The sequence below is a fragment of the Pipistrellus kuhlii genome, unplaced genomic scaffold, assembly GCF_014108245.1.
Source record: "Pipistrellus kuhlii isolate mPipKuh1 unplaced genomic scaffold, mPipKuh1.p scaffold_m20_p_1, whole genome shotgun sequence".
Taxonomy (NCBI): domain Eukaryota; kingdom Metazoa; phylum Chordata; class Mammalia; order Chiroptera; family Vespertilionidae; genus Pipistrellus; species Pipistrellus kuhlii.
The window spans coordinates 151,703,783-151,729,929 of record NW_023425404.1 but is presented as its reverse complement, the minus strand read 5'-3'; the positions used below and the strand labels follow the sequence as shown (position 1 = coordinate 151,729,929).

General features: G+C 38.4%; 1 protein-coding gene across 1 annotated transcript in view; it reads left to right on the top strand.

Moving 5' to 3' along the window:
* CFAP299 (cilia and flagella associated protein 299) overlaps positions 1-26,147 on the top strand; it is a 522,006-nt gene that overhangs the window by 2,693 nt on the left and 493,166 nt on the right. Inside the window, exon 2 of the mRNA XM_036412612.2 lies at positions 16,735-16,865. Coding sequence (XP_036268505.1) covers positions 16,735-16,865 — 131 coding nt within the window. The remainder of the gene's footprint in view (positions 1-16,734; positions 16,866-26,147) is intronic.

Below are 26,147 nucleotides of genomic sequence, written 5' to 3'. Positions count from 1 at the left end.
TCTCAGAATTGTTTAGGATATGGCTAGTGTGGCAGGTATGTGTCAGGGGTCATGGAACATGCATGATCTGTAAAGTGATTATTATTATTATTTTTTTGGGGGGATGATCATCAGTTATTGACTTTGGTTTGAATGGAGCATTTTTTAAATGGTAAATGAGAGATAGCATATTAAAGTTAGAAGACCCCAGAATCATGAGATTTGGGTTCTAATTTTATATTATGGTATATTAAACCAGTTTGAAATTCCATTAATTCATCTGAAAAATGAAGGAGTTGGACTAGATTACATTTAAGGGCTTTTATGTCTGTAAACTTTTATGTGTCATCTATACATCCATCTGTCCATGCATGCATTCATGCATTCATCCAACTATCTGTTTAATTAAACCTTCACCAAGCAGCTATGGGAGTAGATATTGCCTTAATTGCTAGGAATTTTAGTAAGTAGTCACCTAACTTTAGTATAGTGCTTATAGTCCAGCCTAACTTTGATTTAATCAGCAAACATTTTGCAAGTATATCTTTCAGGTACTCTTTTATTATGACATACACTAAGTGGCCAGATTATTATGATCTCTGAACACATAATAATCTGGCCACTCAATGTATATCCTATATAATAAAAGGCTAATATGCAAATTGTCCCCTTGACCAGGAGTTCAACCAGCAGGCAGGCCAGCCAACTGTCCATGTCCCCTCCCTTGGCCAGGCAGGCTGGACCCCACCCATGCATGAATTTACACACCAGGCCTCTACTATAAATATATATATACTGAATGGCCAGATTATTATGTGTTCAGAGATCATAATTGTTATGCGTTCAGAGATCATAATAATCTGGCCACTCAGTGTATATTTTTCTACTGCCAAAAGTTTTCAATAAAAATTAGTACCAATGATTCCCGTGCAAAATGGCCATACTATTTTTGCTAGATTCATTCTCTACCCTTTTCCACTCTTTTTTTTACTATTATTTTTTAATTTTTATTATTGAGATTATTACAGATATATCTTTTTTTTTTTTCCTTTCTAGCTTCCACCCTTTGCTACTGTGTTGCCTGTGTCCATAAGTAATGGATATATGCATATATGCATATAAGATCTTTGTTTAATCCTTCCGAGAATCATCAGGCTGTTCCATTTCCATGCCTCTGATTCTATTTTATTCACCAGTTTATTCTGTTCATTAGATTCCTTATTTGTTTATTTGTTTATTTTTCTTTAATTTTTATATTTATTTATTGATTTCAGAGAGAAAGGGAGAAAGAGAGAGAGACAGAAACATCAATGATGAGAGAGAATCATTGATCAGCTGCCTCCTGGGAATGAAGTCCACAACCCAGGCATGTGCTCTTGGCCGGAATCAAACCTGGGACCCATTAGTGCACAGGCTGACACTCTATCCACTGAGACAAGATGACTAGGGCTATTTTGATTTTTAGATTCGATTGTTGATAGATATGCATTTGTTGCCATTTTGTTGTTCATATTTTTCTTCTTCTTCTTCTTCTTCTTCTTCTTCTTCTTCTTCTTCTTCTTCATTCTTATTCTTCAAGAATACCATTTAACATTTTATATAATACTGGTTTTGTGGTGATGAACTCCTTTACCTTTTTCTTCTTCTTCCTCTTCTTAAAGAATACCTTTCAGCATTTCTTATAATACTGGTTTGGTGGTGATGGACTCCTTTAGCTTTTTCTTATCAGTGAAGCTCTTTATCTGATCTTCAATTCTAAATGATAGCTTTGTTGGGTAGGTCCTTGCTATTCATCACTTTAAATATTTCTTGCACTCCCTTTTGGCCTGCATAGTTTCTGTAGATAAATCAGGTAACAGTCATATGGGCACTTTCTTGTAGGTAACTAACTGCTTTTCTCTTGCTGCTTTTAAGATTCTCTCTTTGTCTTTTTAATTATGATGTGTCTTGGTGTGGTCCTCTTTGAGTTCCTTTTCTTTGGGACTCTTTTCACTTTCTGGATTTGTAAGTCTATTTCTTTCACCAGGTGGGGGTAATTTTCTGTCATTATTTCTTCAAATAGGTTTTCAATATCTTGCTTTTTCTCTTCTTCTGGCACCCCCATAATGTGGATGTTGGTACACTTGAAGTTGTTCCAGAGGCTCCTTACACTATTTTCATGTTTTTGGATTCTTTTTTCTTTTTGTTTTTCTGGTTGGGTGTTTTTTCCTTTCTCATATTTCAAATCATTGATTCAGTTCTTGGGATCCTCTAGTCTTCTGTTGAATCTTTATATATTATTCTCAATTTCAGTCAGTGTATGCTTAATTTCTGACTGGTCCTTTTCCATTTTTTTGTTTTGTTTTTGTTTTTTTTGTTTTGTTTTGTTTTGTTGGCATTCTTATTAAGATCCCTGAAAGTCTCACAAAGTCCCTTAGAGGTTTCTGAAAGATTCTTGAGTAACCTTATAACTGTGATTTTGAACTCTATATCCAGTAATTAACTTTCTTCTATTTCTTTCATTTGTGACATATTTCTTTGTCTCTGCATTTGACTGCTTCACTATATGTGTTTCTGTGTGTTGGGTAGAGCTGCTATGTCTCCTTGAGTTGATAGAATGGACTTGTATGATAGGTGTCCTATAAGGCTCAGTAGGTCAACTTCCCCAATCATCTGAGGTGGACTCTCTAGGTAAACTCCTTTATGGGCTGTGTGCACAGTCTTGTTGTAGTTGAGACTTGATTATTGTCGATATCACTGGGAGGAATTGACTGCCAGGCCAATTGGCTGTGAGGACCAGCTGTAACTACAGTGGGAGAGCTGCTGTGCAGGAAACACTCTTATGGAGAAGGACTTGCTTTGGTGGGGTTTTGGTGCTCACTGCATCTGCCCCTTGAGTGTGTTGCTTATTTATGTGTAGAGTTGTAATCTGGTATGGTCTCACACTGACCACTGGATACACTGGTCTTGGATCTCCAGGGAGGAGTAATGTCAGCCACTGCCTTGGGCCACCCAGCAGGAACTATAGAGATATATTCAGATTCCTCCTCTTTTTTTAAAAATCAGATTTAGAAGTGCCCAGACGAAGCCCAGCTGTGAAGCAAGGCAGGCTGGTGCTAGTGCCAGGTCTTGGTCCTTTTATTGATAAGTTTGTGGCTCCCTGACCCATTTGCAGCTTGTTTAAGAAATTTTAGCCCGAGCAAGGACAGGCTATTTATATATAAATCAGAGGCACACAGGTTGGATGGAGTTGCAAATTGGATGGGGCGGGTCTCTGGGAATCACCAAGGTAGAGCAAACAGAAATGACTGCCAGTCAGCCCTGTGACTGGGAAGATCCCAGTACAGGAACAATGATCCCATGAGCACCTCTGTCTGGGAGAAAGCTGCCCCGAGTTCCTGCCCTGATGCCAGACAATCCAGTTCCTCCTCATATGTATCTGTGTCCCCCAGAGCCTCACGCTGGCACTGGAGCTTGGAGCAAGTGAGACCTTGTAAGTTCAGTTTGTGTGCCAGCCTTTTAAGGGGAGCAGCTGGGTCTCTAGCAGCCTCTGTGTCATTGAGTCCCAATTTTCACTGCTTTTTTTTTTCTTTCTTCTCACCTGTTAGTTACAGGCATTTCTTTTCCCAGCTCTGGAACTCTGGGCTGGAACTCTGGTGTGGGGCTGGGACCCCTTGCTCCTCTGGGAAGCCTCCCCAAAGATGATCTCCCTCTTGATTAAAAGCAGCACATGCGGATGCTGGACCAGCCCGTTCTGCGCCTCTCCACCTCCTACTAGTCTCTGCGTGCTTTCCTCTTTACTTCTTTACTTGTAGGACTTCCATTCAGCCACTTTTCCAGCAGTTCTGGATGACGGTTGTTCTGTATTTTAGTTGTAATTTTGATGCGGTTGTGGGAGGCAGTGAGTACAGGCATTTGCCTACGCCAACATCTTCTGCACTCTTATTTGTACTTTCAGGAGTTATTCTCTGAGGTCATTAACCAGGCTTTTTTGGCTTTGGGTTTGTTTTAGCCAATAGAAGACCAGAGGGCTGAAAGAGAGTAGTCAGAGAATTTATTTCCTGTCATGTTCCTCCTGGTTGTGGTTTGATTGCTAATGAATTCTGAGATTTGGCCAACTGCTCATTTCATCAGCTACAGCACTCTTTCCATGTGGCAGCATTCTTTATTGTAGGAACTGTTTCCTCTCCAATCTCCTATTAGGCCTAATGGTATTAAGGACTTCCCACTGTTGCTAGTCCAAGGATGCTTCAACATCCCATGATGTTTTCCATGAATCCTGACCATATCTTTGTAAATTGTACTTTTATTCTTCTAATCATCTCTTTTGAATTTGCTTGTCATGACCCTACCTTCCGTATTATCATTTAACATCTCAGACCACTATAAGTATACATTAGTGTATGAATATAATGACCACAATATTCTTTTATATGATACTTGATTAGAAAGGAAAGGAAGTAGGAGAAAAAAAATGAAGAGTGATACCAGTTAACTATTGATGAGCTGGAGAGGTAAAGATGGTTAAGGAGGATAAAAGATGCTCCTCATTCTATGTCTATTATGCTCCCATTTTACTAGATACCTATACACTATAAAAATAAATCTATAGCAGCATCAACAGTTAGATTTATATATGCTAACCCAAATAACAATATTTGCTTTGGGAGTTGAAATTATCTTACCCAATTAAACCAATCCCCTAAAGCAATATATAACTTTTTAAAAGTTTTGACAATATTTTTTTCCACTGTGGTTTCCCAGATTCTTTCTTGGTAATTCTTCTACATTAAATAAACACAGTACCTTTATTTCAATGGCTGTTTGTGACCATTGGACAACTAAAAGTCATACATTAATTGCTTTTCTCAAATAACAAATCAAAGGTTATTATTAGAATCATTTTAAAATTTCTCTGATGAATGGATCCCCATTATGGCTAAATTATGTATAGAGATTAGCAATGTGGAAGCTTTATTTGGAGATTATCTGTGCATTATTTAGAAAATAAAAAATAAATCAAACAAATTAAACATTTTGGATATAATCTTAAAATTATTTGTCAGGTATTGACTAAGATTCTAGGAAATAGCTTAGTAACATAATGTACCATGATTAAACAATAAGTCAAGTAACAAGCAACCATTGTGTTTTTTCCCCAATTATTTATTAAACAGAGTAAATACTTTTCTTTATGAAATACCTTAATTAACATATTTCAGAATCAGCTATACTCTTTTGTTTAGTCAATAGAGAAAAAAAATGGCATAAATTAGCTTTTTTTCTGCCTAAGAAGAGTCATATATTTTTCTTTCAGTAAGTTCACAGAAGTATTTCTCCCCAAGTAAAAAGCAGTAGTTTCCTCAAGGACATGAATTCTGATGATCAGAGAGGGAAACTGAACCAAGAATGCCATATGCACAACACTTCAAACACTTTCTCATAATGCCATTAGAATGACAAGATCTTGATATCATCCTCAGTGTCTCAAACAATCCTATGAACTATATATTCTATGTATATAAATTATGTTTCATTCAATTTTATTCATAGTGACTTCAAAAGCTGCTGCTGGGAAGAGACAAGAGTAGAGGCTGGGGTATAACCCAGGAGAGTGCGTAGAGTGAGACAAAACAGGGGCTGAAGACAATATGTGGGAGAACAACCATTTCTTAAGGCATGGGCATGGAGAGGGTACTGACAAATGGAAATATGAAAGAGGGTCAGAAAGGTAGGAGAGAATAAGGAGAAGAGGATGATCCAGAAGCCAAGAACAGCTGAATTGACCCCCCCCCCCAAAAAAAAAAAAAAAAACATAGCAAAACATTGACACAAGTAGTTGAGGGTTATTCCTGTCAACCCCAACATAAAAGCAGATGGGGAGAAACCATCATAGTCTTGTTTAAACCATCATAGCCATGACACTAAGAAGGTATCACCACCCATGGGTGATAAAACAATGCGGCATCTAAAGGATCCCAAAAGAAGAACTGCAAAATAGTCAGTAGCTAATCAGTGGACGTGGAGTGGTCCAGTTTGAGAACAGCAGCTGAAACTAGGAAGGGTTTTATGATCAGTGGTTGAGATCCTTCAGGAATGGTGGTCTGGTTTATGCCACTAGATAGGCCACCAAGACTGGCAGAGGTATTAGTTGAGAGTGAGGGGAATCTAGACTGGATGGTGGAGGTAGGGGATGATAAGTATTTGTTTTTCTGAGCCTAGATACAATAGCAAGAGCTGAACTTCACCACAATATCTTTCTTCTTCTTGCATACAAACGAGTAGTCCTCAAAATTATATATATTTTATTATATATAAATATTTTATTATATATGAATATATATTATTCTTAGTTATTTTCTACATAAATGGTAATATCAATATTATTAAATTTTGGAGATATTTTAATGTCACTCTGCAGAGCTCTCCTTATTCTTTAGGTTGTTGCATTGATTTCACTGTTTGCTTAGGATGGTTCCTTAGAAATTCATTTTCCTTATAAAGTTTTCAGAAACAACAGTCAAATGAACATCTTTGGTACATCCTCCTTGTGTACAGTTATAAATATATTAAAATGTGGAATCGATAGCCTGTAATAGACAAAGTCAAAGTGCTCTATGGAATAGGCATTTACTCTGCCACCAGCAGTGTATGAGACACCTTTTGTTTGTTTGCAAAAAAGCCTCATTGTTTTAATTTTAATTTCTCTGAATATTAGTAAGGTTGAACATCTACTTAAACATCTCTTGGCCATTTGCATTTCTTTTGTAAATTGCTTGTTGATGTCTTTTGCTCCCCCTCTGCCCCCTCGGCTTCACCCCCACCTCACTGCGTGCGTGCACACACACACCCACCAGCTTTTAAAAGCTATCTTTACTCTCTTTACATTTCTGACCGGTTAGTAGATAACCTCACCTCCTAAAGTCAACAAAGAAGAGTTAATCCAGACCGAAACCCTCTTCAGTTTACTACCATGAAATTTATAAAACCACCTTAATTTCTGCCCACCCTCCCTTCCTCCCACCACCAAGCTTGTCAAAGTCATCTATAATATTTTATTGGTTTGTTTATTTATTATTTATTTATTTTGTTAATCCTCACCAGAGGATATAGTTTTCTATTGATTTTTAGAGAGAAGAAAGGAGGAAGAGAGAGAGAGAGAGAAAGAGAGAGAGAGAGAGAGAGAAGAGAGAGAGAGAGAGAGAGAGAGAGAGAGATTCCTTGTCTTCCACATGTGCCTTGACAGGTTGGGGATGGAACCTGCAACCCAGGTGACTTTGACTTGGAATCTAGCTTGAAATTCATAGGTGCATGGGCCAAAGCTCTAGCCATTAAACACACCAGCCAGGGCTTTTTTTTTTTTTTAAACATTGTTGGCTTTTATACACAGAGCTTACTGGATTTGTATATTTTCATTTCTATTTTATTCATTTTCTCGTTTTAATAATTTTTTCCTTCTATATTATTTTTGGTGGATTTCAGTCTTCTTTCTCTACTTTCTTTAGTTGTATGGTTAGTTTATTTTCTTTTTTTTTTGTAATTGTTTTTTTAAAAATAAATCTTTATTGTTCATATTATTACAAAAGTTTCTCATTTTTTCCCCCTGCAACAGGTTCCCACCCACCCTCTGCCCTTTCCCCACCCCCCATTGTCCTCATTCATAGGTGCACAGTTTATGTTCAGTCTCTTCCCACACCCCCCATTCTCCTTTTCCCCAAGAATCGTCAGACCACTCCCCTTCCATACCTCTGATTCTATTATATTCATCAATTAATATTGTTCATCAGATTTTTAAATTCCCTTGGTTTTTAGAGTCACTTGTTGATAGTTACGTATTTGTTGTTCATAATTTTTATCTTTATTTTCTTCCTCTTCTGAAAGAACCCCCTTCAGCAATTCATATAATTCTGGTTTGGCGGTGATGAACTCCTTTAGCTTTTTTTTATTTGTGAAACTCTTTATCTGGCCTTTGATTCTGAGTGATAGCTTTGCTGGGTAGAGTATTTTTGGCTGTAGGTTCTTGTTATTCATCACCTTGAATATTTCTTGCCATTCCCGTCTGGCCTGCATGGTTTCTGTTGAGAAATCAGCTGACAATCGTATGAGTGCTCCTTTATAGGTAACTACCTGCTTTGCTCTTGCTGCTTTTAATATTCTCTCTTTGTCTTTTGCTCTTGGAATTTTAATTATGATGTGTCTTGGTGCGGTCCTCTTTGGGTTCCTTTTGTTTGGGGTTCTGTGCGCTTCCTGGACTTGTAAGTCTATTTCTTTCACCAGGTGGGGGAAGTTTTCTGTCACTATTTCTTTCAGTATGTTTTCGATATCTTGCTCTCTCTCATCTTCTGGGACCCCCATAATTCTGATGTTGGTTCGCTTGAAGTTGTTCCAGAGGTTTCTTACACTATCTTCATCTTTCTAGATTTTCTTGTCTTCTTGCTTCTGCGGAGGAGTGTCTTCTAGCTCTTTATGTTCCAAATCTTTGACTTGATTCTTGCTATCTTCCAGTCTGTTTTTAGGACTCTGTATAATATTTTCTATTTCAGACAATGTATTCTTTATTTCTAGTTGATCCCTTTTCATATCCTCATAGGTCTTGTTTATTTTATCGGCCTTTTCTAGGAAATTCTTGAAAACCCTTATAAGCGTGGTTTGAACTCTATATCCAGTCATTTTTTGTCCTCCATTTCTTTCATTTATGATCTGTTTCCTTGTCTCAGCATTTTCGCTGCTTCCATGAGTTGGTAGGGTGGCTTTGTGTGCTAAGGTGTCCCATATGGTTCAGTGGGTCAGCCTCTCAGTTATCTGAGGTAGACACTTTTGGTGCACCCCTTTGTGGATTGTGTGTACAGCCTATTGTAGTTAAGTCTTAACTGTTGTTGGTATCACTGGGAGGAACTAACCTCCAGGCCAATTGGCTGTGAGGATCAGCTGTGTCTATGCCAGGAGATAGCCTTATTCAAAAGCCTCTTTGCGACCATTTGTCGTGGATATGAAGAATGCCTAAATTGAAGATTATGTAACGCTAGTCATGCCATTGGCAGCTTGAAATAGTGCAGCAGCTGTAAAACCAGCACAACCGTAGGCCGCAAGATCGCTTAACAGCTCCTTTTGGAATTAAATCTAAAGCCGTTTCTCCCTTAAAAAAAACAAAAAAACAAAAAACAAAGCCTCTTTGCTCAGCTTGGATAGGGCAAAGTTTCAGGGTGGAGCCTACAGCCTTGGCTTCCTGTCAGCCCCGCCCTATGAGGTTCCTGAGTCTCAGTGTTCCTCAGTGTCCTTTGGTACTTGTTGCTTTGGTACTCATTGCAAGCACCTCTGAGAGAAAGGTGCCCTCGAGTTTCGTCCATTGCCAGACAGTCTAGTCTCTCCCGCAATGAGTCCGGAACTGGGGTTCAGTGTAGTTGGAAGTGGGGTTCAGTGCATTCTGGAGCTTTTGTCTCCTTCCCGCTAAGCGTACATGTGTCAAACACAAGGCCCGCGGGCCAAATCCGTCCCGCCAGGCCTTGCAATGTGGCCTGCACCGCGCTGTCATCACTGCACTCCGCTGCGTTTCCATCACAATGACAGTTTATGACTGTTCAGTAAACCATTCGGCCCGGATTTAGGCTGGATTTTAGATTTTGGCCCCTTCTCTGATTGAGTTCGACACCCCTACGCTAAGGCAATCCAGTGGCACAGTCAACAGTCCGTCCTCTGTGTGCAATGTGCGTGACTCAAGGGCTCTGCTTTTCACCACTCTCCTGAGTTACCACCTTACAGCTTAGAATCCCTCTGTATGAGCCTGGGTCCCCAGGGTCTTGCCCAGAACTGGGGTTTAGTGCAGTCGGAAATGGGGCCCAGCACAGTCCGGAGCTTTTATCTCCTTCCTGCTAGGGAACGCCAACCAGACACTCGGCTGCCCCTCCTCTCTGGCTCTGTCCTCTCTGCACATGCAACGTGTCTCCGTACCTTAGGCTTTTACAGCTCCTCTGATTTTCCTTCTGGTTTTCTCTTTCCTTCTAGTTGTACAAATTTCAGTCAGTAACTTTCCTATAGCTCTGGATGATGTCCACTTTATATTTTAGTTGTATTTTTTGAAATTGTGTGAGGCTGCAATTAGGCGTTTACCTATGCCGCCATCTTGGTTTCTCCTCAGTTAGTTTATTTTCAAACTTTGTTTTTTCCAGTAAGTGCATTGATGCAATGTTTTCTATGTATTTTATTAAGGTTCTATATGTAATTTCCTAGCCAAAAATTTTAATCTCTGTTTGACAAAATATATCATAAATAAGTCAAAAGATAAGAAACTGTCTGAGAATACATATTTGCAAAATGTGTAACCTACTTGCTATCTAGAATAGTGCCCTATAAATCAATAAGAAATAGATAAAATTCAATAGAAAAATTAGCAAATATAACAAACAAGCAATTCTTTTAAATGGGCACTAAAATAATGAGTAATTATATGAAAAGGTTGCATATGTGTATAGCACAATATAAATCATTTATGGAAAAAGTGCTTAAAATTATGAAACTACCAAATATTTTCTCCTTCCATGACTACAGTGGTCTATATAACTAACCTGCTGCTAAGTAGCCTCCTTATAACCAACCCCTGATCTCCTCATTTTCCTTGTTTAAGGCTTTTGGCACACCTAACTTATCATTGACACTAAAATGTCTCCTGGCAGCCAACACTTGGGTACCCAAAGCCTTGTCTTCATTGCAGATATCTAGAGGTGATAAATAACTTTTGCCTCTACATTCCACTGATTACAGTGGAATGTAGAGGCAAAAGTTACTCTTTACCATTGTAAACAGGGCTCTTCATGTGTTTAATGAGCTCAGAGAACTCATTCCAGGTAACCTAGGGTCAGTTTAGAGAACCCATCCTTAAATTTCTATTGCTCTAAAACCATTACCAGTAGCTAATTGTGAATCATTCGGGGTTCGATCAAAGAAGCGGAATACACCCACACACATATATGTGTGTCACATGTATGTATTTTTACAGATATTTGATCTGACATAATGAGAACTGTTTAAATAGTCTATGCAAGCTGTTTCTTTGTGTCTGGTGCTGGAGCTGAAAGTCATAGAACAGAGAGCCAGGAGGGAAAGGTGCATGAGAAGTGGGGATAGTAAGGTCAAACTGAGACCTGCAAGGAAGAGTTCGAATTCACATGACAAACTGGAACTTGAATCAGGCCCTCCTTCCTCCACCTCCAACTTTGAAGATGTGGGTGATCTGCAGGACATGCTGCCAGGTTTAGTCACAGAGCTGGGCATACATAAGCATCTGGGCTAGGAGTAGGGGAAGCTGATGAAGGAGGTCCTACAAGAGCTAGAACAATATGGCTGCTTCTTCTCTTCTGCCTTCCGAATCTATTGCCAATGTCTCTTGTGGCCCAACCTCACCAAAATGATGTAACAAAATGATGATGGGAAACTAAGTTCTAGCTTAGTTAAGTTGACACAATACAAATTGACTATGTCTGCCATGTTTTAATTTTCACAATCAGAATTACTTATGTCTGATTTAATTAAAAAGAAAAGGATGTAACTTTAATTTTCTTAAATCATTTTATCAGACTTGTGCAATCCTGACTTTAATTCAGAAAAGGATAGCATAAGATAAAAGCTAAAGATGAATTTTACTTACAAAGTGAATGAAAAGAAATGTAAAATGAACCCAGGAATATATTAAGAAATAATAAATTACAGTAAGAATAGTGTGATTTATCACAGGATGAGCTTATGACATTAACAAATTAAAAAAGAAAATAACCTGATAATATCTATAGATGCAGAAAAAGCATAGGATAAATTTCTAAAACTTACTAATTTAACTTGATAAAGAGTATATAGCAAACAGTTGTAGTAAACTTTTTATTTATTGAGTAGTAGTTAAACATTTCAGCATTTGAATCACCATCTTTTTTTTAATTTCTTTATTGATTAAGGTGTTACATATGTGTCCTTATTCCCCCAATACCCTTCTTAGTCCCCCTCCCACTCATGCCCTCACCCTCCTGTTGTTTGTGTCCATTGTTTAGGCTTATATGCATGCATACAAGTCCTTTGGTTGATCTCTCCCCCTTACCCCTACTTTCCCCTACCTTTGAATCACCATCTTTTTTTTTTTTTTTGACAATCTGACCAAAACAATGCTAGAAAAATGTCATAAATACTTGGAAGGAGTTAGAATATTATCTGTTATAGGCAGTATGATTGCCATGAAAATGCAAGAAAATGAATTGGAACCCTATTATAACAAATCAGAGAGTTTAGTATAGAAATCCAAGACTGAGCTACAACTGTTCTTCAATAATAAACAACATAACAAATGACACAAATAAAAACCAACTGAACCCAGCAGCCTGTGGGGCAATGTCAAGCATTTCAGTGGCCACAAGCATTTTATTTTTTTTTTCTCTTTTCTTCTTCGGATGAGAAACACCTGGCTGCCTCAGTTGCCCCCTGTCCCAGACTCCTCCATGAGCAAACCCCAAATCTGTCTACCCTCACATCATGTGTGTTTGTGGTACAGCCAGAACCCAGTACAGGGAGTGAACTGTGCAGACATAGTCACTAATCTATAGCTTTCTAGGAACCTGTAGGGCTGGGGTAGTGACCTACTGGCTTCTGACTAGGAACTGTCTGCCAAGGTCCAAAGTCAGAGCAACCCAAAGACATCTTTCTATTGTACATCCTTAGGGCTATGTGTTTCTTCCAGCAGCTGGGAGGTTTCAAACATTGTCCCAGTAGGATATATAGCCATGTATTCAGAATGAAGTCTTCCACATTCGCTGCGCACTTAGTGGGGCCTGGCATTGCCACATGTCTTACAGCTCCTGTAGAGTAACAAAGCCTTCTCTTCAGGGTGTCTGTCACTGGGTTTTGTTTTGCATGGTGCCTTCCTGTAGCTAAAACTCTCAAACCTCAAACATCCAAATGTTAATGACTCATGATCACATGAGAAATAAAAACACATTAACATTAGTAAAAGATTATTGCCTTGTTTACATACATTGTCTAACAAGTAATCGCTTGTTTTTTACTAAGATGAACTATTATACTCAAAACTATTAAATTTAATTAAAAAATGATACGCTTTTCTTCCAAAAAACCTCCCACAAAAACATGAGTATAACCCCAGAAAAATCAGAGGGAAATAGGGAATAAAATATATTGGGAAAACTAATGACTAAATGTTTCAAATTTTGTGAAAACTATAAATTCATAGGCCAAGGAGTACTAAGCATTTCAAGCAGAATAAATGAATAAACACAAACACTCCAAGGAATATCTTAAAACTGCTGAAAATCAGTAATAAATAGAAAATCTTAACGGATTGTAAAGTAGGACACATTCCATATAATAAAAGGGTAATATGCAAATCGACTGAATGGTGGAATAACTGGAATGCCTCCAGCCCCACCCCAGAGCAGGCACCCCACCCCGAGCAGGTGTAGGGCCAGCCCACAAACTGCCTATGGCCCCTCACCCCAGCCGGCTCGCCCCTGTTGGCCCACATCAGGGGTAGTCTGGCTGGACCCCACCAAGTACACAAATTCGTGCACCAGACCTCTATTCTGTGTTTTATATTCTATAAAACCCTAATATGTAAGTCAACCAAACGGTAGAACAACCAGTTGCTATGATGCACTATGACCATCAGGGGGCAGATGCTCAATGCAGGCGCTGCTCCCTGGTTGTCTGTGGTTCTACTCATCTAGAAACCAGGCTCACAACTAGCGAGCACAGCAGTGGGGGTGGGAGCCTCTCCTGCCTCTGCAGTAGCGCTAAGGAGCAGTGAACCGAGCAATAAGGAGCAGTGAGCAGGTGAGCAGTAAGGGGTAAGGGGTCCTGGACTGCAAGAGGGACGTTCGACTGCTGACTTAGGCCTGCTCCCTGGGGAGTGAGCCTAAGCTGTCAGTTGGACATCCCCCATGCGAGGGGGCACAGGCAGGGCTAAGGAACCTCCCCCCTTCTCTAGTGCACAGTTTTCGTGCACCGGGCCTCCAGTGCAGAATAAAGCAAAGACAGGAGAGACGGAAGACTTCTCTTCAGAAATAGCCCTGGCCAGTGTTGCTCAGTTGGTTGATCATCGAGGTCGCCAGTTTGAATCCAGTCAGAGCAGATGCCCAGGCTGTGGGTGGTGAATGTGCAGTTGGGTGGTGAGTGGGTCAGTGGGTGGTGAATGGGCACTCGGGATGCATATGAAAAGCAACCCAGGTTTCTCTCTCTCTCCTTCTTTTCTCTCTCTCTAAAAAATAAGCACACACATATTTTTTTAAAAAAAATACCAGCCATGGGAAAATGGGATGACATCTTTAAAGTGTTGAAAAATAAAAAAATCAACCTGCAGCACTAATAATCCAAATATGTCTTTCAAAAATTAAGGTGACATAAACATGTTTTTTTTTTTTTCAGTCAAACAAAAGCCAAGATAATTTGTTGTTAACAGACCTGAATTATAAGAAATGTTAAACAAAGATTTTAAAAATATATATATATTTTATTGATTTTGTACAGAGAGGAAGGGAGAGAGATAGAGAGTTAGAAACATCGATGAGAGAGAGTCATCAATCAGCTGCCTCTTGCACATCCCCTACTGTGGATATGCCCGCAACCAAGGTACATGCTCTTGACCGGAATCGAACCCGGGACCCTTCAGTCCCCAAGCCGATGCTCTATCCTTTGAGCCAAACCGGTTTGGGCTTAAACAAAGATTTTTAGGTGGGAGGGAAATCATTTATCGTAGGAGACCTGGATCTACACAAAGTAATAAAAAGTCCCAGAAATGCTAAGTATGTAAATCAATAAAAATATTTTATTTCTCAATTTCTTTAAAGCTAGTTAAGCATTTAAACTGGAGAGATGACTCATGATTCTACCAGTTAGGACAACTAAGTGAGGCAACCAACTTCAACTCTACTTTTTTTCTAAGTACATCACACCATTTGTTGCAATATACATTAGCAGAGATAAGTGCAGAACTACCCAAATAATTTTGTGTGGCCCATGTAAAGCACCCAGGAATGCATAATTCACTACCCACAAAATTAATACAGCAACTTTCAAATGGTCTTTGCTATATAAAGTACTGTATTAACCACAAGCTATTTCTATTCTGCTAGAAGACCTTCAGAGTCTCACAGAGCTGAGTTCTTCCCAAAAGCTCACTTTTAGTAATATATTTAAGAATATTTGCACACAAATTATCAAAATTTTGTATTGTGGCATTCATACAATATTTAATTGCTTCTTCTATTAAATATGAATTCCACTAGGTGGAGACATTTGCCCAGTTTTGTGGTTCACATTGACGGGGTTAAGAGAAGGCAAATATGGAAAGCAGGGGAACAAGTCAGAAAGAAGGCAAACAGCCTGGACAAGGCCTGGTGCTTTGCGTTATATTAGCTTGGCTAATGTATCCACATTACTGCACAGAGTGCAGTATTTGTTTTTAATGGTTAGCAAAGAAAAGTAGCAAGCTTTCTAGGTTGACAGTATATATATTTTTTGTTTTGCTCTAATAATTTGAACTTTAAAATAGCCATTATGGGTTGAATAGATTACTAACCATGCTTGTTATACTTTTTAACTTAATCCTATTTGACAGTTCTTACATTAAACAATGATGTGTTAACTAAGGATCTTTAACAATGGTATATATCCTGATTTTACTATATTTCAGGTATTTTATATTTAATTAAGATGATCATCTAAGGACTATTATTACGCTATACATAATTTTATGTAATACTTTAGTCTTTTTGATTTTTAAATCCTTATCCAAGGATACGTTTTTTACTGTTTTTTGAGAAAGAAGAAGGGGAAGGGGAGGGGAGATGAAAAAGGGATAGAGAAAGAGAGAGAAACATCGATCAGTTGTCTCTGCCTGGACCAGGGATCGACTGAGAATCCTGGGGATTGAACCCCACAACCTGGGTATGTGCCATAACCAAAGAAAGGGACCTATGCATTGAAGGGTTCATTTCCAACTCCCACCAACTGAACCACACAGTCAGGGCTACTTTAGTCTTTATACTAGTAACTTCAGATAAAGTGACACTTCTTCAACTTATGGGAAACAATATGTTTTAATATGCTATGCAAGTGACAAATATATGTGAGATAATTCTCAAAGTAAAATATAAAGACCCAATGTATTGTGGGAATTTTTTTTTTTTCAATTTGAAGCCTTTTGTGGTCATCTTGTGTTTCTACTTTTCTGTTTTTATTGGTGCCAACATTATATGGAAACAATATCTTTTTACTTAAATAGGAAATTCATCTGCTCTTTATTTTGTGTTTGAAGTCCTAATGCCCTGTGTCATCAGTTAATTTACTTCAAGGAAGTCTCTGAAATGTTGAATTTTCTGAAAGCAACCCAATTCTGTTTCTGTGTGATTGTTTGTTTGTTTTTTAAGTCTCTCTTGTATGACTACTATTGTCTCTAATTTTATTGTTTTAAATATTCTCTATTAATTATCTACAGCTGTTCGCATAAATTGATTAAAAACATAACAGACTTTTATCTTCTAATCCCTTTGAGAAATTTTAGTGATTGATTTATTTTTCATTTTCCATCTGTGGGAAAGGGATGACACATTAGATGTTTATAAAAGTATAGTATTGTTAGAATTCTAATTTTTCATATCTAATAGATCTTATGTAATTTTAAAGTGATGCATTTGATATTTTATTTAAAACAGTCAGTATGCCCTGGGTAAAATACAATAAGATGTCTAGTTCTTCCACTAATCTAACAATTGGTGTTCTCTTTAGGATGAAGGCCTGGCCCGCCAGCTGGTGGAGCTGGGCTACCGAGGGACTGGAGAGGTGGTGAAAAGGGAAGATTTTGAATCCAGGAAGGCAGCTATTGAGATTGCAAGGCTGGCTGAGCGAACTCAGAAAAAGTAAGTGTCCATGTTCCAAATCTAGATTTTATAGTAAATGTAGATCCCTTGGAAGAACTCATTTTGTTGTCATTGTTGTAATTTGAAAGCACTAGTTGTGGCCGGTCAAAGTTGAAATATCCTAAAGTGTGTTATGAGTGACTTTTGCCTTAGAATTCGTTGTACTTCTGAGACCTGTAGAGATTTGGCATCATTATGTTCTCACTTTTTTGTAAACATTGATTTATTAAACTCTATTAATGATCACTGGCTTTTGTTACTGTGACTAAGATATGGTTATATAAAACATGAGTCTAATAAAATATATTGAATGTATTATGAAAGAGAGGCACACCTAAAGTGAACTGTATGGAACTGGTAAAACAATTTTATAAAGACTTGACAAAGTATTATGTATTTCCTTTTAAAAATGAATGCTAAAGTTGTAAATGTTGGAGAGGATAATTACTTAGAAGTAGGTATTTGTTCCTAGATAAGATTTTAAGAAATATCTAGTAATTATGAGTAATAATCACCCATTTATTTATTATAAAAAATAGCATTTGGTAGTGGAATATAAATTGGTTCTGGGAACATACAGTTTTAATTGATTGTCTAGTAGTTATTGTAGTTCAGAACCATAGAATATTGAAATTTAATATACTGATATTTGGTAATATATTAAATGTTATTGCTGCCATAGCACACTATTACAAACAGTAGCTTAAAAGAACACAACTGTATTTATTTATTCATAGCTCTGTAGGTCAGAATACAAAGTATAGTAGTTCAGATGGGTTCTCTGCTCAATATATCAAGGTTGAAATCCTGATTCTGGCTAGACAGAGTTCTTGCCTGGAAGCTCTGAGAATGAGTCTGTTGCCACACTCATTCAGGTGGCTGGCCAAATTTAGCTCCTTGTGATATAGGATTGGGATCAAATTTCCTTGTCAGCTGTCATTTGGGCATTGGTTTATGCTCCTACAAGCTGCCCATTCCTTCTTATGCTTTCCCCATGATCCCCCACCATCGAGAATGGGTCATATTTCCTCGCTCTTCAAGTCTCTCGGACTTCCCCTCTGCAACATCTTTCCTGACTCCAGCCAGAAAAAAATCTCTCCTTGTTAGAGTTCATGTGATCACTCAGGGTCTGTCTAGATAATCCAGGATGGTCTCCCGATTTTCAAGTCTGTGACTTTCATTACATCTGCAACTCTCCATTGCTATGTAATGTAACATATTAACAGGTTCTGAGGATTCATGTGCATCCTTGGAGGGGGGTATTCTACTTATCACAGGTAATTTATTTAAAGATTCAATAATTTATTCCACAGCATTAGACTCAGCTTTTATCCTTACAAAATTGAAATGATGCAAAATGCATGTGTATAATGTAATGTGTCTGACATAAAATATCAAGGAAGTCTTCTATAAATATCAATAAATGCTTATTAGTCAGGGGAAGAAGATATTTCTGAGATTCTATGAGGAATTAGTGTATATTCATATTTTATTAGAGATGTATTTCATATCAAGATGAGTTTTGTCATGTTTAAAGTGTAAATTTCATCCATGTACATGTCCATTTTGTGTTTGAGGATCAAAGTGGATGTTTATGCAATAGACTCTTTAACTGGCCAGAGCTGGAAGTCATTAGAGGACTTAAGTGCCAGTCATGGGAGATTAATCCCCACCCAGAGCTGCTAGAATTGGAAGGCCCTTTCATCTGCAGATCTTCTCAGCCTGCCTCTGTAATGGGTGGGCTCCACATGTTTCCTCTTGCCCCATGTGGGAGTCACTTTGTTCCCTTCCCTGCCAGATCCATTGTATGTTATTGGCAGCCGGGCCAGTAGAGCATGTTCTAGAGCCACACACATCCTGTGCCTGTATTCACTAGAGCACATGTGTCAAACACAAGGCCCGCGGGCCAAATCCATCCCGCCAGGCCTTGCAATGTGGCCCGCACCGCGCTGTCATCACTGCACTACGCTGCGTTTCCATCACAATGACAGTTTATGACTGTTTAGTAAACCATTCGGCCCGCGATTTAGGCTGGATTTTAGATTTTGGCCCCTTCTCTGATTGAGTTCGACACCCCTACACTAGAGGATCACTTTGAAAATATGCAGGAACATATGACTGCTTACCAGCTGGTACCAACTTGGAAATACTTGATGCTGCTATTGGATTATCTTACATTAACTTCTCTAATGTGTAGGGAGCAGCCTCAACTAGATCACATCTGTTCTAGCAACCAGAGAGCACCCATTTCATGAAGTGCTGACACCTAAGAGAATGTCATTACTTATAATAGTTTGATAAAGGAAAGAGTTTGGATAGATGAAAATTAGAGATATCAAGAAGGGGTATTTTGATAATTACTTTTCTAGAAGAAGGCATAAGGCAAAGAAAAATTATCCTGGGCTATTTAGTAATTCACAAATACTCATAGACAATCACAAATACTCATAGACAATCATACTGCATTAGGCACCATGTTAGGTGCTGGGATACTCTAGCATACGACTTAAGTCCTACTCTCAAGAAATTTGAGGTTAGATAAATGAAAGTTACATTGCTGGTGGAATATAAAGCGGAAAACAGTTAGACAGTTCTTCAAAAAGTTAGACAATAGAGTTGTTCGTGTCCCCAAAATTGTTCTCTTAGGTATGTACACAAGGGAACTGAAAACATAAGATTCACTTAAAAACTTATACACCAATGATCATAGTAACATTATTCATAGTGGCCATGAAGTGAAACAATATAAGTACCAACTTATATTGTTTTTATGTGGTGTATAGATCCAATGAAAAAGCAGTGGATTATTGCCCTAGCTGATTTGGCTCAGTGGATAGAGTGTCGACCTATGGACTGAAGGGTCCCCGGGTTTGATTCTGGCCAAAGGCACATGCCTAAGTTGCTGGCTTGATTCCCAGTAGAGAGCATGCAGGAAGCAGACAATCAATGATTCTCTCTCATCATTGGTGTTTCTATCTTTCTCCCTTCCTCTTTGAAATCAATAAAAAAATATATTTTTAAAAAGCAGTGAATTATTGTTACATGCTACAACATGGATAACCTTGAACACATTAGACTAAGCAAAGGAAGCTAGACAAAAAGGCTATGTATTATATAGTTCCTTTTATGTAAAATGTCCAGAATAAGTAAATTTCCATAGACAGAAAGTGGATTTGTGGTTTGAGGGAAGAGTGAACAGAGAATGACTGCTACCAGGTATGGGAATTATTTTGGGGATGACAAAATGTTCTGGAATTAATGATGATTTTACAACTTTGTAAATATTCTAGGAACCATTGTAGACCTTAAAAAGTTTGAATTTTATGGTAGATGAATTACATCTCAATAAAAAGGCAATTCCAACAGAAAATAATAGATGTTTTCATAGATGCTGTGGTGGCCCCCTGAAGTAGTACTATATCAGGATTTTGGGGGGCTGTGAAGAGCAGAGAACGCTTGCCATAGGCATGCCTGTTAAATTTACTCTTCAAGAATAAGTAAGAGTAAATCAGACAGAAAGGAGTATGAAGACAGACACATCCATTTTGCCTCAATTCTATGATACTTCTCTCACAAATCATTCTCCCTGTTTTAATTTGCACCTGTTCCCTTGCTGAAGCTTTTGTCTCTGAGCCTGCTAGAAGCCACTCAGTTCCAGTCACTCGGTTGTTGGTGGTGGTGGTGGCCAGGTTCTTCATTCTCCTGTTCCCTTAACCTTTGCTTTATAACCATCTCTGTTTTCACTATGATGCAAACCTCATCTCTCATCTCTCCTCCACTGAGGTTCCTGCCAGCTGGGTGTAGTAGCCACAAGGCAGAGGCTATAAAGGTGGAAAAAAGAGATGGGAGAAGTTTAGCTGCTGATACTTTTGTCAAGACAGGGTAGTTCCCTACTGACTGAGGACTCTTAGCATCCTTTCATGTATATAAAAGCCTAAGGAACCATCCAACTGTTCAACTGTCCTACTGGTAGCTATGACATATAATGACCATGAGGAGGCAGACACTCCGACCAGTAGCTATGATGCTCACTGACCACCAGGGGGAAATGCTCAATGTAGGAGCTGCTGAGCTGTGGTGACTTGGCAGCTGCAGTTCTCAGATGACAAATCCGGAACCAGAGAGGTAGGGGGCCCAATTCTGGGGTGCGGCACCCAAGAACCACACCCTCTCACAATCCGGGACCCCTTGAGGGATATCAGAGAGCCAGTTTTGGCCCAATTCCCACAGGCCAGGCCAAAGGACTCCACAGCCGCACAAATCTGTTCACTGGGTCTCTAGTTTACCATCATATATCTCTTCTTTGGTGAAATGTCTTCTTATTGATTATACTAGAGGCCTGGTGTATGAAGTTTATGCATGGGGGGTGCCTAGCCTGCACCTTCTTCAATCTGGGACTCCAGTGGGATTGGGCTTAAACCAGCAGTTGGCCATCCCTCTCACAATCTGGGACTTCTGGCTCCTAACCACTCTCCTGCCTGCTTGCCTGATTGCCCCTAACCACTCTACATGCCAGCCTGATAGCCCCCTAACCACTCCCCTGGTGGCCTGATTGATGCCTAACTGCTCCCTTGCTGGCCCGATCGCCCCCAGCTGCCTTCCCCTGTGGGGCTGAGGGGACTGGAGGACTGAGGCTGGATGTGGTGGGGCTGAAAGGACTGGACACCGACATTTTGTGGCTGTGAGTGCTGCCATCTTGGGCGGGCATGATAGTCAATTAGCATATCCTATTAGATAGGAAGTGCTCTCTGTATATTCTAATTACAAGTTCTTTGCCCAATAGACATTTTGCAAATATTCTATTCCTCTCTGTGCAGTGTTATTTAAAAAAAAAAAATTTAACACTATATTTCAAATAGTAGAAAATTATAATTATGATGAAATTCAACTTATCAATTTTTCTTTATCATTCAGTTTTGTGTGTGTATTATAAGAATTTTTGAATATTCCAAGATCACATATAATTTTTCTTTTTATTTTCTTCTAAGACTTTTAGAGTTTTAGATTTTATATTTAGATATATAATTCATTTTAATTATATTTTGTGTATTTTGCAAGGTAAGAATGAAAGATTTTTATTTTAAATTTGGATTTCCAGTTGTTGACATTTATTTGTTGAGAGACCATCTTTTCTCCATTGGATTTTGAAGTACTTTTGTCAGTAACCAATTTTCCATATATGTGTGGGTCTGTTTCTTATGGATTTTCTATTCTATTCCATTGATCTATGGGTCTGTCATTTTGTGAAAAACACATTGTTATTAGGTTTTAAAAATAGGTAATAGGAGTCCTTCAACTTTCTCTTTTTAAAAATGTTTTGATGTTTAGATTTTTTAATTTTTTTAAATATTTTTTTTGTATTAGCCTTGCATTCCTGGGATAAACTCAAATTCCATAGATAGAGAGAAAGATAGATAGATAGATGATAGATACATAGATAGATAGATAGATAGATATGTATGTGGATTTAATTTGCCAATATTTTCTTCAAGATATTTGCTTCCATTTTTATGAAGTATATTTGTCTTCAGTGTTCTTTGCTTGCAATGTCTTTTTCTCATTTCATATAAGGGTGATTTTGGTCTCATAAAATGCTTTGTGAAGTTTTAATTGATCTTTCAAACATTCTGAGAGTATTTGTGTTGAGTTAGTATTATTTTTCAATTGTTTGGTAGAGTTTACCAGTGAAACCTTCTAATCCTGGAGTTTTCAACCAGTGAGAAGGTTGTTGACTACAAATTTAATTCCTTAACAGTAGGGAAATTCAACTTATTTTTTTTTCTTTCTGAATGAGCTTTTATAGTTTGTATCTTTCAAAGAATGTGTTCATTTAATTGTTTATAAAATATATAGGCATAATAAATTAATAATATCTTGTTATATCATTTAAATATATGTAGGATCCATAAGAATATTCCCTTCTTTATAGTAGTAAATTGATCTTAATCTAACTATATAAGGTTTAGTAATTTTATTGATCTTTTCAAAAACCATCTTTGGAACTTAATGATTTTTCTGTAGTATTTTTCTGTTTTCTGTTTCATTGATTTCTGCTCTTAACTTTTATTTCCTTCAGATTGCATTTGTTCTTAGTTTTTTGTTTTTTTTTAGTGTCTTAAGGTAGAACCTTAGATATTGACTTTAGACATTTCTTCTTTTCTACTATAAACTTTTAATGTGGTATGTTTCTCTCTCAGTACTGTTTTAGGTGATTTCAGAAAATTTGATGTTTGCTTTGTATTCAATTAAAAATATTTTTAAATTTTCTTTGTGATCCATACATTATTTTGAAGTGGTTAACTCCCAAATATGTTAGATTTTTAAAGTATCTTTTTGATATTGATTTCTAGTGAAATTCTTTTTATGAAATGATTTCATTTTTTTGACATTTGTTGGTATCTGTATTTTTATTCCAGTTTATGGTCTATGTTGGTGGATGTTCTAAGTGCAATTAAAATTAATGAGTATTCTGCTATTTTAGGTGAAATCTAAAAAAGTCAATTAGTGTTTTTGGGCTTTCTTTATCTTTACTGATTTTGTATAGATAAGTGTTGCCAACTCCAATATAATTAATTTTCTGTATATCTTTTCAGTTTATCTATTTTTGCTTCATGCATTTGATACTCTAATGTTAAATACATAAGCTTTATAATTTATAGCTTCTTGAAGAATTGACCCCTTTATCATTTATTTTTAATTTTTTTTATCATTTATTTAACATCCTCTTTTATTCCTGGTAATAGTTCATTTTTCAGAAGTTTACTTCTTTTGTTATTCAGATAGTTACTTGAGCTTTTAAGTAGTATTTGTATGGTATACTTTTAATTATTTTACTTTTAGCTTACTTGTATTAATATGTTTATGTTATATTTCTTTATAGGCAGCATATATTTAATCTTGTTTTCCTAGCTCTCCTGAGCCTGGTGCTGCTGGGTAGGCTTGCTTCTCCACTGTGGTCTCCAGGCTATGACAGCCAGCTGTAAGCCCTGCATCTGTGGGAGCATACTGACCACCAGGGGGCAGCTCCAGCATCAACTGTCTGCCCCCTGGTGGTCAGTGCACATCATAGAGACCACTTAAAGTCATATGGTCATTTGGTCTTTCAGTCATTTATTTATATATATATAAACACACTAGAGGGGCCTGGTGCATGAAATTTGGGCCTAAAAGGGCAGTTGGATAACTCTCTCACAATCCAGGACTGCTGGCTCCAACAGCTTGCCTGCTTGCTTTCCTGATTGCCCCTAACCGCTTCTGCCTGCCAGCCTGATCACCCCCTAACCACTCCCATGCCAGCCTGATTGATGTCTAACTGCTCCCCTATTCAGCCTGTTTGCCCTCAACTTCCCTCCTCTGCCGGCCTGGTCATCCTTAACTGCCCTCCCCTTCAGGGTTGATCGCCCTTGCAGGCCTGGTCCCTCTCAACTGCCCTCCTTTGAAGACCTGGTACCTCCCAACTGTCCTCCCCTGATGGCCATCTTGTGGTGGCCATCTTGTGCCCACATGGGGGCAGCCATCTTATGTATTGGAGTGATGGTCAATCTGCATGTTACTCTTTTATTAGATAGGATAGAGGCCTGGTGCATGGATGGGGGCCAGCTGGTTTGCCCTGAAGGGTGTCTCTGATCAGGATGAGGGTTCCCTTGGGGCGTGGGGCAGCATGAACAAGGGGCCTGTGGTGGTTTGCAGGCCAGCCATGCCCCCTGGTGACCCAAGCGGAGGCCCTGGTATCTGGAATTTACTTATCTTCTACGATTGAAACTTTGTAGCCTGGAGTGGAGGCCTGGGCCGGCTAGGATGTGCAGAAAACTTTGCTTTCTCCATTGCCAGGGGCAACCCTAGCCCCCAATTCTTTCCAGCACTGTGGCTGCCACCATTTCTATTTGGATTTATTTACTTTCTATAATGAAAACTTTGTAGCCTTGAGTGGAGGCATAGGCTGGCAAGGGCAGATGGAAAACTTGGCTTCCTCCATTGCCTGGGAAACCCAAGCCTCCCTCCTACTCTCTGTGGCTGTAAGCCATCTTGATTTGGTTTATTTGCATACTTCCTCTGATTGGCTGGTGGGCGTGAGTGATGGGTGTGGCTTGTGGGTGTAGTGGATTGATGGTTAATTTGCATATTACTCTTTTATTAGATAGGATATATATATGTATAAATAAATTTTTAAAAAATATTTCTTTATTGATTTCATAGAGGAAGGGAGAGGGAGAGATAGAAACATCAATGATGAGAGAGAATCATTGATTGGCTGCCTCCTGCATACCCCCTAGGGTAGGGGTGTCGAACTCAATCAGAGAAGGGGCCAAAATCTAAAATCCAGCCTAAATCGCGGGCCGAATGGTTTACTGAACAGTCATAAACTGTCATTGTGATGGAAATGCAGCGGAGTGTAGTGATGACAGCGCTGTGCTGGCCACATTGCAAGGCCTGGCGGGACGGATTTGGCCCGAGGGCCTTGTGTTTGACACATGTGCCCTAGGGGGATCAAGCCCACAACCCAGGCATGTGCCCTTGGCTGGAATTGAACCTGGGATCCCCCAGTCTGCAGGCCAATGCTCCATCCACTGAGCCAAACTGGCTAGTGCTAAATGATTTTCTATTGTTGAGACCATTCCTCCTTTGCCTTTCTCCACCAAGTATATATGTGATTTAAATCTACCATCTTGCTATCTATTTTCTATTTGTCTAAATTGGCTTTTTCCTGCCTTCCTTTAAGTTTAGTTTTCTTTTTAGAATGATTCCATTTTATCTTCATGATTTATTTATACTTCTTTAAACTATTTTTAGTGATTGCTATTTAAAAAAAGTTAGTGTTTGCTCAAGTTTGTAATATTTCTCTTTAGCTTAGAATAGTGTACTTTATAATAATATAACCTTTTCAGATAGTGTTTAAGCATTTTACCCTAGCTCCACTCACTCTTTCCATTTTGTTCTATTCATGTCATACATTTATTTCAAAGTATGTTACAAATTCTAAAATGTAGTGCTAATATTTCACTTAAGACATTCATCTTTACAAGTGATTCCAAATAAAAATATATTATTTTACATTTTTAAAATTTTCTTTATTGATTAAGATATTACATATGTGGTCTTATTTCCTTATTGTCCCCCTTCTCCCTCACCCATTCCATCACCCCCCTATTGTCTGGGTCTATTGGTTAGGCTTACCTGCATGCATATAAGTCCTTTGGTTGTTCTTTCCCCCTTATCCTCACCTACCCCTACTTTCCTTCTGAGGTTTGACAATCTGATCAATGCTTCTCTGTCCCTGGATCT